General features: G+C 37.9%; 3 protein-coding genes across 6 annotated transcripts in view; all 3 read right to left on the bottom strand.

The window, feature by feature from the left end:
* Window positions 1–14: 14 nt before the first annotated feature.
* Window positions 15–542, bottom strand: LOC108990213. The gene has a single exon (XM_018964100.1). The coding sequence runs from the start codon at window positions 540–542 to the stop codon at window positions 15–17; it is 528 nt and encodes a 175-aa protein (XP_018819645.1).
* Window positions 543–5,949: 5,407 nt separating this feature from the next.
* Window positions 5,950–7,038, bottom strand: LOC108990271 (chlorophyll a-b binding protein of LHCII type 1-like). The gene has a single exon (XM_018964185.2). The coding sequence runs from the start codon at window positions 6,917–6,919 to the stop codon at window positions 6,125–6,127; it is 795 nt and encodes a 264-aa protein (XP_018819730.1). The 5' UTR covers window positions 6,920–7,038; the 3' UTR covers window positions 5,950–6,124.
* Window positions 7,039–10,065: 3,027 nt separating this feature from the next.
* LOC108990247 (carboxyl-terminal-processing peptidase 1, chloroplastic) overlaps window positions 10,066–12,406 on the bottom strand; it is a 30,942-nt gene continuing 28,601 nt past the window's right edge. For all 4 annotated transcript variants that reach the window (XM_018964145.2, XM_018964143.2, XM_035689057.1 and 1 more), the window contains one exon: window positions 10,066–10,454. The gene's annotated coding sequence lies outside the window, so the exon portion shown is untranslated. The remainder of the gene's footprint in view (window positions 10,455–12,406) is intronic.

Raw genomic sequence — 12,406 nt, 5'->3', positions numbered from 1 at the left:
GAAATCAATACAACTCAGTCATTACAATATTTTTCCTTTAGCATATCATTAGTAATCTCTACTGGACCTTCCTCTATCCACTCCTTTTCATCATAAAAAGTAAGTGCTAGCTTAGCTAGCTTGTGTGCTATATTGGTTGCTTCTCTATACACAAATTTTATGCACCAATTTGACCTTTCAGGCATCACTTTCTTTATATCTTCAATAATGTTCTCATACTCAGCCCATATCTCCTCCCCACTACTTGTAGCATTAAATGTCAACTGGGAATCCCCCTCTAGCATCACATCTGAGAGACCCAGTTCTGCACATAAAATTGCATCTCTCCTTAACGCCAGAGCTTCAGCAACAATCGGGTTCTTGTTATGATCAAATTTTGAACAAAGGCATGCTAACATCTCACCTTTTGAGTCTCTAATAACTACTCCAACACCCACCCTTTTCATGTGATGAGCATCTACAGTAGCATCCCAATTTGCTTTCACTGCCAACTTAGTTGGTTTTTCCCACTTGACCAATCTTTTATCAGTGTTCCCATTCATCTGTGTCATATGTTGATGATGCTAAGCAGTGATGAACTAACTTAGTCCATAACTTGCAGCTTTTATGATACTTCTCAGGTTATCAAAATTTTTTTTTCAAACAGTAGTGAGTTCCTTCTTAGCCAGATCTTCCTCATAATACAAGTTACAACGCCACTTCCTCCACTTTCAAATGTGAATTTAGTTTTTTTTCCATAGGGCCACAACATCAGATTCTGAGCTACTCCACTTATGCACAGGGCTATCAATCTCTGCCCAGACACAGGAGACTGCAGGGCAGCTCCAAAGTGCATGCATGGTTGTTTCAGTCTCCTTCTCATAGATTAGGCACTTATTAGTATCATAGATCTACTTCTTGAACAGGTTTTGCTTGGTTGGGAGTAAATCATGACCTGCCTTCCACAAAAAGTGCTTCACCACACTTTGTACATTTAGCCCCCATATCAGGCTCCACCCAGTTTCTTAATTACTCCTTGTTGAAGGTTCCCCTTTCATCCTCTTCATTCTTTCATGTTCTAGATGGTAAGCACTCTTCACTATAAGAACTTACCATCATTTTATCTTTCCCACACCATTTTGTCCACTACACCCCACCTACTCAAAGGAATACTACAGATGACTTCAGCTTCAGTTTCAATAAAAGTATCAAAAATCAGTTCTTTTTTCCATACCCCGGTTTCAGATTCAATGAGTTGTTATACCTTTGATTCACTAGGTAAGTTTTTAATAGGAGATTGCACACAGTGAGAAATTTGAGGTTGCAACCACTTATCCTTCCAAATTTTAATTCTACTTCCATCCCCCACTCTCCATAACAACCCCTCTTTCACTAAGTCTAGAGAGGACCACAAACTTCTTCATATGAGGGAAGGACCACAACCCAACTTGGCATCTACCAGTCCCACATTTTTAAAATAATTCTCTCTCATTTTCTTTGCCACCAGTGAATCGGGCTGATTCAAAATCCTCCAGCATTGCCTTATTAAAACACTCAAGGTCTCGGAATCCCCAGCCCTCCAATTCTTTTTTATTCTCACATTTTAAACTAGCTTCTCTGCTAAGTTTTCTTATCATCATGCTTATGTCCCTACCAGAATCTTGCCAAGAGCAATGTGTTGTGAACTATTGTACAAACACACACACTAACAATGTCAAATAAAGTAAAAGCAATCACAATCAAGCACACAACACACAATATTTTTGGTTCGACAAATTGCCTACGTCAACCGAGCTGCAAAAATCTTATTCATCAGAGGAGATTACAATCCTTCAATCTCAATTCACACTCTCTAGGGCTTTTTTTTTTTCTCTCACACAATATACACTCATTAGACAATTGTTCTATCTAGGGGTGGGCAGCGGGGGCCCGCCCGCCGCTACCCCGCTCCCGATCTCTCTTCCCCCGCATGGGTGTGCTGGTTACCCCACACCGCCCATGCGGGGGCGGGGGACAGATTGACCCCAGTGGGGCCTCGCCCCCTGCCATTTTTAATGTAAAAATTTTTAATTTTTAATATTTATATAAGTAATTTATATAAATATAGTCCTACATTTTTAATATTTATATAAGTAATTTATATAAATATAATCTTACATTGCTTAACTATCACTATTGTATTACCTTGGCCTCCTATATAATGGTTGGCCTAGGAGGCCAAGACAATCCAAAATATAACTCTAAAGAGTTTGTATTTTTTTTAATGTATAAATTTCAATTTATACTTTAAATTATATTATAATTTGAGTCTAAAAATATTTTTAGACAAAAAAAAAAAATTTAGACAATGGGTTGAGCGGGGGGCGGGGCGGGGGGTGGGGAGGGGGTGCCCCCGCCCCGCACCATGCGGGTAGCACCCTTAGTTCTCAAAATAGGTTGAAAAAGTCGTCCAAAACAAGTCAAATATAACAAATATATAACAAACGATGTTGAAAGCCCTAATTGAAAAAATCTGCATTCTTCGCTCAAGCGGCATGTCGAGAACGCCTTGAGCGAACAGCCAAATCAACATTGGCTTGAGCAGGGATCTAGCGAACACTAGGGTTTGTGTCTCGCTCGAACTCACTATCTTGCGGGACTCGAGTGAACTCTCGGGTTGAGATTCGCTTGAACCTATTGTCAAGTGAACTCACGGGTTGAGCTTCGCTCGAGCCCACTGTCAAGCGCAAGTTGAGTGAATTTTGCTCGAGCGCACGTCGAGCACACATCAAGAAAACCCTTTGTTTCTTGATTTTCAGCTCCAAAACCAGTCTCCACATACGCCCCAACAATCTACCACTTGGAGACTGGGTCTCTACATGCCAACCACTATTTCCATCCAAGCCCTATCATCTCTGCAGCTCACAGCTCCCGTCTTCAAGCCAGAAGACACACTGAAGTCACAACTCTCATTGCACTAGGAGTATCCGATCTTGAATCAATCTTGGTAACCTTAGCCAACTTTCTCAGGCATTCATGAGGAACGACAAAGCTGACTCCCTTTGGCTTTCTCACATGTTTCCCTCGATTGAGCCTGCCTTTTTTCACTTTTGTATTTCCCTGCATATCACTGGATCCTAATGTTAAATACAAAAATTTATATCTTTTACCATGCTCTAAGACCACCACACCCTTAGTGATCTTCTAAACTCCTCCAAAGAACGCTACATCAAAACCGATATCATCAAGCTGTCTCATAGAGGTTAGATTTTTCTTCTGATCTGGAACTTGTCTGACTTGTTGTAAAGTCCACACACCCCTGTTTGGAAGTCTCACTCCCACTACATCCAATGCCTCTCCATCAACCGCATACATCTTCTCAAAATCACCAGCAACATAATTATGCATGATTTCTCGATGTGAGGTGCTATGGAACAAAACCCCTGAATCTAACACCCAATCATCAATCGAACCGTGCACTGCAAGAAGTAATGCATCATAAATTTCATCTGTCACTACATTCACCGCATCATCCTTAACACTTTCATGATTCCTACATTTTTTCTTAATGTGGCCCGGCTTGCCACAACTCTAGCACGCGGTCTGCTACCCTGATCTCATCTTGCTCTTCCCTCTGCTCTTGGAACTTGACATGTCATGTCCTCTGCCCCCTATTGTCAACATTCGGGGCAGATCCTGAACCCGAAGACTAACCCGAGTCTCTCCTACATACCTCTTCAGTAAATATCATGTCACGTATGTCGTCGTAGTTAAGTTTCCTCTTTCCGGCTGAACTACTCACAACCATCGTCATGGCCTCCCAACTACTTGGCAACGATGCCAACAGAATCAACGCTTTGATCTCATCATCAAACTCAATCTCTACGTAAGACAGTTGATTTGTGATCGTATTGAATTCATTCAAGTGTTAGGCTACAAACATACATTTCGACATCTTTAGATTGAACAATTTCTTCATTAAGTGCACCTTATTGTTTGCCAACGGCTTTTTATACATACCTGACAAAGTCGCTATAGATCCACCATGGTTCTTTCCTTACTGACATTGTGTGCCATTGTTCTGGACAAAGTCAACTGAACAAGCCCTAGAACCTGTTGATCTAACAAGGTCCGCTCAGCATCATCCACGCTCTCCGGCTTTTTTCCCAACAGTGGAAGGTGGAGCCTCTTCCCATAGAGATAGTCCTCAATTTGCATCTTCCAGTACCCAAAATCCGTGTCGTCAAACTTCTCAATCCCAAGTGCGTTCACTTTATTTCCAGTCATTATTCTCCTTCAGATCCAACCTTGACTTCGATACTAGTTGTTATGAATTATTGTGCAAAACATACATACCAATGATGACAAATAAAGTAAAAGCAATCACAATCAAGCACACGACGCACAATATACGCAGTTTGGCAAATTGCATACGTCCACAGAGCTGCAGAAATCTTATTCACCAGAGGAGATTACAATCACTCAATCTCAACTCACACTCTCTAGGGCTTTTTCCCCTTTTACACAATATGCACTCACTAGATAATTGTTCTCTCTTAAAATAGGCTAAAAAAGTCGTCCAACAAAATTCAAATATGACAAATATTGCAAACGGTACTAGAAATCCTAATTGGCAAAATCTACGTTCTTTGCTTTAGCGACGTGTTGAGCGCGCCTCGAGCAAACAACGAAATCAATATTGGCTGGAGCGGGGTGTCGAGCGGAGATCGAGCGAACAATAGGGTTTGTGTCTCGCTCAAACTCACTGTCGTGCGGAACTCGAGCGAACTCTCAGGTTGAGATTCGCTTGAGCCCACTGTCAAGCGCACGTCAAATGAACTCACGGGTTGAGTTTCTCTCGAGCCAACTGCCAAGCACAAGTTGAGAGAATTTCGCTCAAGCGCATGTCGAGCGCACATCAAGCAAACACTATTACTAGATTTTTAGCTCCAAAACCAGTCTCTAAATACACCCCAACAGGATGATATCTCCTTGCACAGCCTTCGTAGTAATTTGAAAACACTCATAGCAAATGTACGTATTGCATGAGCAACAGTCTTTAGCAAAATCTCCTTCCCTGCTTGCGATAGAAAGGAGTTATTCTAGCTAATGATTTTGGATTAGACCCTCTCCTTTAAGTTTTTGAATGTATTATATCTTAATCTACCCACCATGATTGGAAGGCCAAGATATCTTTCTTAGCTTCCACATATAGATATCTTTAAATTATTAGAAAAAATGATTTTTTGCGTGGTAGTTTACGTACTGTCACAAGTTTTCCGTTAAGTCAGGTGGATACGAACAAGAGGTAATTCTTAAAATGAATTACATAGGGAAAATGCGGCAAATCTGAATCAAATTAACAACACATGGGAGTATTGGAGTTTATGTCGACCAGATTTCAATTTTCTGTAATATATGTAAATTTGTTTTTCCTTTTTATCATTATTTTTTACTTAATTAAAATAATTATAATAATTTGAAAGATCATATTAATTATTATATTAAAAATTATGAAATTTTAAAGATTTGCAACAATTAATTGCCTTTGTTAGTACGTACTCTATCTATAGCCCATCCTTTTTATTCTATATCTTGATAGAAACTTTTGGTCACTCAGTATGTTATGGGCACCTTGGATTTGGTCCAATACAACGTGATTCTTGTTTTGTTTTAATAACCATTTGTGATATGAATTAACTAGAAAACTTTTGAATTGCCACTCAAAAACTTTTGTTCTTTTAGAAAATTAATAAATAAATAATATGGACATTTTCTAATTAATACCATTTGAATACAATTACAAATCAAATAAAGCCACGTTTAAATAACTTCCGATCTCGGATTATAAATAAAATATAAATATAATTAACCATTTTCGTACACTATAATAATAATAATAAAGACGGGATCATGAACGAGGTAGCTTATGCTATGATGATGATGATGATAGGCTCCGCTAGACAAAGAAAATTTCAATTAAAGGAAATATTGAATGAAACAGATGAGCTTGGAGATAGAATAATAATGGCGTTCATCATATTAGTAGTACAAGTAATATTTCACATTTAGTGCTCTTTTTCATACCAATTTACATCAGTGATCTCAAATTCACACTCAAATTGGAGGAAAATAATTTCATGGGGTCACAACATTAATTTGTTGCTCACTTTCCGGGGACGAAGTTGGTTGCATAGGCCCAGGCATTGTTGTTCACTGGGTCGGCAAGGTGGTCGGCGAGGTTTTCCAAGGGTCCCTTTCCGGTAACAATGGCTTGCACAAAGAATCCGAACATGGAGAACATGGCCAATCTTCCATTCTTGAGCTCCTTCACCTTAAGCTCAGCAAAAGCCTCTGGATCATCAGCAAGGCCCAAGGGATCAAAGCTTCCACCTGGGTAAATTGGATCAGTCACTTCACCCAAGGGTCCCCCAGCAATACGGTAACCCTCAACAGCACCCATCAAGATGACTTGTGTGGCCCAGATGGCCAAAATGCTTTGTGCATGGACCAAGCTTGGGTTGCCCAAGTAGTCAAGGCCACCCTCGCTGAAGATTTGGGCTCCAGCCTTAAACCACACGGCCTCTCCGAACTTGACTCCATTACGGGCCAAGAGCTCGGGGAAGACGCATCCAAGTGCTCCAAGCATGGCCCACCTAGAATGGATGACTTCAAGTTCCCTGTTCTTGGCAAAGGTTTCTGGGTCAGCTGATAACCCAGCAGTGTCCCAACCATAATCGCCGGGAAATTCTCCAGTAAGGTAAGATGGAGGCTCACCAGAAAAGGGACCCAAATACTTGACACGGTCAGGACCATACCATGGACTTCCAGAGGAAACGGATTTGGAGGTAGCTTTCCTCATGGTGACCCGTCCAACACCGAGCTCGGGGGTGGATGGAGCAAGCTTGACCGCCTTGCCGGCAAATGATGGAGAAGAGAGAGCCATTGCTGAAGCAGCCATTGATGTAAATTGTAAAGAATAGTGTAAGAAACAATAATGGGAGAGAGGTAGTGATGGGTATTTGTGTTGGAGCTTGATGGGTTTTATAAATACGAGTTGGGTGGGGAGGAAGCTAGGGGTCCTTATCTTCAAAGATCAATATGCATCGCTATTCATAAGCCCATACACCACACATCAAAATTTTTTTATTTTTTTAAAATTTTTTTAAAATTTTTTTTGATTTTATTATTCTTAAAATAATTAAATTATTCTACTCATAATCCATATACCACACATTTAGTAAAAGAATAAAATTAAAGAAATCATAAAAAGATTGATGTGTGGTGTATGAGGCTTAAGAATAGAATTTTTCATATCTGTATTCCCATTGGTTGTCACACTTTGGGATTTTAGTTCTCTTTGTCCACTTGGCACCCTCCGTATCACTTAGCCCCGTTGATTACTTCTTGTCCAATAAACAATTGCCACTTGTATTACACGATAGATACCATAATCCACGCAAGTAGAAAATCCATCTGACACGTTACAAGAACCACTTACGTGGATTCCCTAAGATTTTCAAAGCTAAGATAAGACTGATTTTAGCCTGAATTCCCCCGAACTGTGTTTACTGAATTAAGTTCATATTGAATTTTTAAATATGATTACCAACAAATATTGATTACTTCACATTTAACTAGTGTTTGTTTTATAAAAGAGTGGTACTACTTTTACCGAAGATTCGGTGTCGAATAGATATTGAACGGTATATTTTTTTTCTTTAAATAATTTTTAAATCATTTTAAATATTTAAAAAATATTTACAAACTTATTAAAAAATATTTCTTTAACTATTACGTAAAAAAATAATAAAAAAAAATGGGTACAAAATATGTGCATAAAAATTTGGTGGCTCCATTTTTCTTTATAAAAACTTCTATTTATCATCTTCTTACGTGGCATCAAATGGTTGAACTTCGGACTCCTCAAACTTTGTACTTGGAAAATGATTTTTTCTTTTCCTAACTATGGTATATAGGTCACCACCTTACAGCGTGTTAGTTCATTTTCTTCCATTTTACTGCCACAAGCTTACATGATATGTTGATTTTTACCAATCTAGACTCTAGTTTCAGTCTTCACTATTTATTTTTCAGAAATTTTCCACTGGGTGATTTGTATATAGTTATGTGTAACTTTACAGGGCATATATAGCTGTTTCTGAAAATACATGCATAATATTTTGAATATACAGACAAAACAAAAATATCTAATATACATTCAAATTAACATAGTTTCATATAATACGATAGATCTACTTTATAATCAATGTATTTTTATAATTTAATGTACCACATTAAACTACGTCAGTTTACGAATATACTTTTATGAAATCTCTTTACAATTTATCATAATACATTTTATTGTGAAACTCGTTTTATCATAAAGAATATCTAATAAACCGACATTCGTATATAAATTTTATTTTCGTAAATTCTCTTTGTAAACCTACCACATCTAGGTTTACATGCATTTGTAAGCTTAGAAAAATAATTTAATGGTGCGAATGATGAGGGAATTAATGAGATAAATACATTCCCTTGGATATCAACTTGAATTTCGAGTAGTACTTGCCTAGCTAGCTAGCTAGCTCCTTGGATCGAGTTCAGAGTCACTGACTCGGTGGCAAATGAACCGAGTGAATCGCCAACGATCTCGCTTTGGAGATCAGAAGAACTGAAGAATGAATTAAGTTGGCATGTTTCATGAGTTAAGGATAATATGATGCAAGTGGCACGGCCAGAAGATCAGTAGTAGTGGTGAAGAGAATGATCAGTGAATTAGAAGAGTAGTAGTGGTTGGGGTCTTTGGGAGTGTTGCAGTAGTTGGTGTCGGGATAACTGGCGAGCTAGCTTGTGCTGCTAAAATGGATTAGATTACTGAGAAATGCCAAGACAAGCTTCAAATGCAGGAGTTTTGTACCAGTTTTTTATATAAAAAAAAGTCGCACTAAGAAAAAGTGTATATTTCACACCTTTTTTTTTTCTTTTTTAACGATAGAGTTCACTATTTTATAAAAACCCTATGCAGAGTGTTCATTTTGAATTTGTATATATTATTATTCTAGATTATTTTATGTTGCCTTTAGCAACTTTGACTTGAGAAATGAAATTAGAGAGATGGTAGTTATGAATATGGAAAATGATAGGGTTACTACCTTCTTACTACTCATTTACTACTTTTTTTATATTTGATTTTTTTTATAATTTTTTATTTTACTTAATCGTTAAGGAAGTAATAATTAGTAAATTTATATATTTTTTTAATTTTTTCTCAATGATTAAGGTTGTTAAAAAAATACTTAAAATAAAATGATAAAAAAATAAAAACACTACAAGTAGTAGATGGGTAGTAAGCTTATCACTACCGATTTTTTGATGACTATAAAAATTTCGGATATGGATATTGTGCAAATGCAATTATTTGTGCAAGCCTATGTAAGTTTTTATTGGTACTGGGTCCTAGTGTTCAAGAACATCATCCCAACTAATTTCGGAAATGCACAGGTACTCGGAAAGGAATTTTTCACAAGTGCACATTGGATAATTATTCAAAGAAAAAATCCTTAGACCTAGGGGAACATACTCCCAAATCTAGGCCTTTAACACTTAAGCGAGTCCAAGACCTTTACCACTTGAGCCAACTCCTAGGATTATATTATTAGGCTTTTAACAAATGTATATGGGCTGCTGCTTAAAAAATAAGAGAGCTGACAATTTCTTTCGGTGACCTTTTGTTTTTCCTGGGTCCTCTTTACTGTTGAGGCTAAAAATGAAGAGGATCCAGCCAAGGGTGAGTGTGTGTTCGAAACAAAGTCTGCCAAGTCGAGATTGTAGAATCAGATATGTGAACCGAAAAGCATACCCAACCACCAAGGGTCAGGGTTTGAGTTCACGACAATTCCATACAGTTTGCAACTGAGGAGGATAGGGGATGATGCAACCTGATTGGTACCCCAAAATGTATTCCCAATACATTCACAAAATATCACCAGCTTTCTGGGATATGAGAATAATCAGTAACAATACGTGGAGTATTAGTTCCAGGGACAAGAGTAAGCACAACAACATTAATCCGCCTCTAATTTTGTCTATCAGTACAATGAATTTAAAATAAAAACTCTGCATATTCTGACTTTCTGTTTCAATGCTGCATTAGTATAATACTGATCAGTTCTACTTTGTCTCAGTACAGTACAAGCTATTACCATTGTCGAACTATAGAGTAAGTGAACTAAATATTTTTCTTTTCAATAATAATGAAGAGAATATGAATAAGTTTCTTACAACAATAGGGGTTTTATTTGATGAGCCTGGCGTGCTAGTGGCTACTTACAGTCTTCCAGCAAATTCAAGTATAAACAATAATGGCCGTGAAATCTTCTTGAGGCAGTGAATTGGATTGAAAGCCCCTCATACCCAGCTTCAATGCAAATTTCTTCCATGGTGATCGCCGGAGTAATTTCTTCTGAGCTGATCGAATCAGAATCATGTACCTGTAAGAATAAAGCCTGAGTTAATACCGTGGTCCGTCAACACTTCAAATCCCAAAAACCAGTTGTCTCTAAAAAGTTCAAAACTGCCCTATATACCAAGGCGTACAAGTAAAATGCCTTAGAGCACCATATCTAAGCTCATAAAGCTCAAAAGCAAAAGTAAATTCATATTATCGGCTTGCTTTGCTACTTCCAGGTTGTATATCAGTTGGTTAATGCAGGTTTTAGCTACTTCCAGTTGTCCCTGTTTAGGAATAAAGCTGTTTTGGCTACTTCCAGGTTGTATACTAGTTAGGAGTGGCAATACATGACACCTGTGAAACTAACACAAAATATGCGGGTTTGGCAGGTTGAGGTTAAAATAGGTTGACCTGATAAGACACGATTAATAAATGGATCAATCTACAAAATTCGCAACCAACCCGTATAATACAAATAAAATTATTTTTCAAAGTTTTAAATGTTTAGTCTTATGTCTTCTTTTTTGTTGAGAAAATGTAATATTAATATTAATATTTGACTACATAATACCTATTAGACTTTTTTCATTAATATGTGATTTTAATTTTTTTTATATAGGTAAGAGTAAATTTTATTGATATAAGAGGCATTGCCGGAGTACACTAGTGGTATACAAAGAACATGCCTGATTACAACTAAGTACTAGTAAGAGTTACAAGCAAATCATGAAGGTTGTCCATGTTACAAATAATGGCCGAAGCCCAAGAAATAAGTGTATTGTAGAAAAATCGTTTCAGTTCATCCACATAATGCTCCATATCTTCAAAGCACCTCTTGTTTCACTCCAACCACAAGCACCACATAATGCAGTGAGGGATCATTCTCCACACAGTAGCGATTTGGGCATTTCCACTGATACCTTTCTAGTAGCACATAATATCCCTAATTCTTCCAGGCATGACCCATGCCACCCCTATCCTGTTTAAGACCTCATTCTATAAACACCAGGCCACTTCACAGTGTAATAAGAAATGATCAATTGATTTTCCATCACTCTTACACATAGTACCAATCTCATATAATGAGACTACGTTCTCATATTATCCGAGGTGAGAATCCACCCAATAGATGCCGTCCAAACGAAGAAAGCAACTTTGGGGGTACCTTGCAGTTCCAAATAGCCTTCCAAGGGTAGCTATGATCGTTAGAAATCCCAAGAGAGCCGAATAAAAAGAGCGCACCAAGAATTTTTTATTTCCAATTGGATTCCACAACAGCCTATCCCTCATCTCATTGCCAATTGACATAGCATATAACTAATAAAAAAAACCAGTAAACATGTCCAGATCCCAATCTTGAGCCACTCTCAAAAATCTCACATTCCAATGGACAACACTATTAAAGTGTACCGATAAATCAGCCACAAGCAATTTGGTAAAGCATAAGAAACACCTGCTTAAGAGCCATGTCTCTGCACACACATCGTGCCAAAAGTAAACATTGTTGCTGCTTCCAATTGCAAATCTGAAAAATTTAGAAAATCTGTCTCATCCAGCTCTTATGTTTTTCCACAATCCCACTCCATGTGCCCCCCCTAACTTCGTTAGAGCACCAACCCCCCCGAATGCTCCCATACTTAGACTCTATCACTTTTCTCCATAAGCCCTCTCCTTCACTACGATACCTCAGCAACGATTTCCCCAAAAGTGTTTTGTTGAAAACCCTTACAGTACGCACCCCCAGCCCTCCACATCTTATTGGAGAGCAAACTTTATTCCAACCCACAAGATGAAATTGAGTTTCATCCCCCATTCCTCCCTAAAGAAAATTACTGAAATTTTTCTTAATACGAGAAGCCACACTTGCGGGTATCGGGAATAAGGATAGAAAATAAGTAGGGAGATTAGATAAGGTGCTCTTAATGAGAGTCCATCTACCACCCGTGGACAAATATAACTATTTCCACCCGGCCAATCTTCTTTCAATTTTTT

Source organism: Juglans regia, chromosome 4 (genome assembly GCF_001411555.2).
Source record: "Juglans regia cultivar Chandler chromosome 4, Walnut 2.0, whole genome shotgun sequence".
NCBI lineage: Eukaryota > Viridiplantae > Streptophyta > Magnoliopsida > Fagales > Juglandaceae > Juglans > Juglans regia.
The sequence above is the reverse complement of the archived record's forward strand: the minus strand, read 5'-3'. Positions and strand labels throughout refer to the sequence as shown.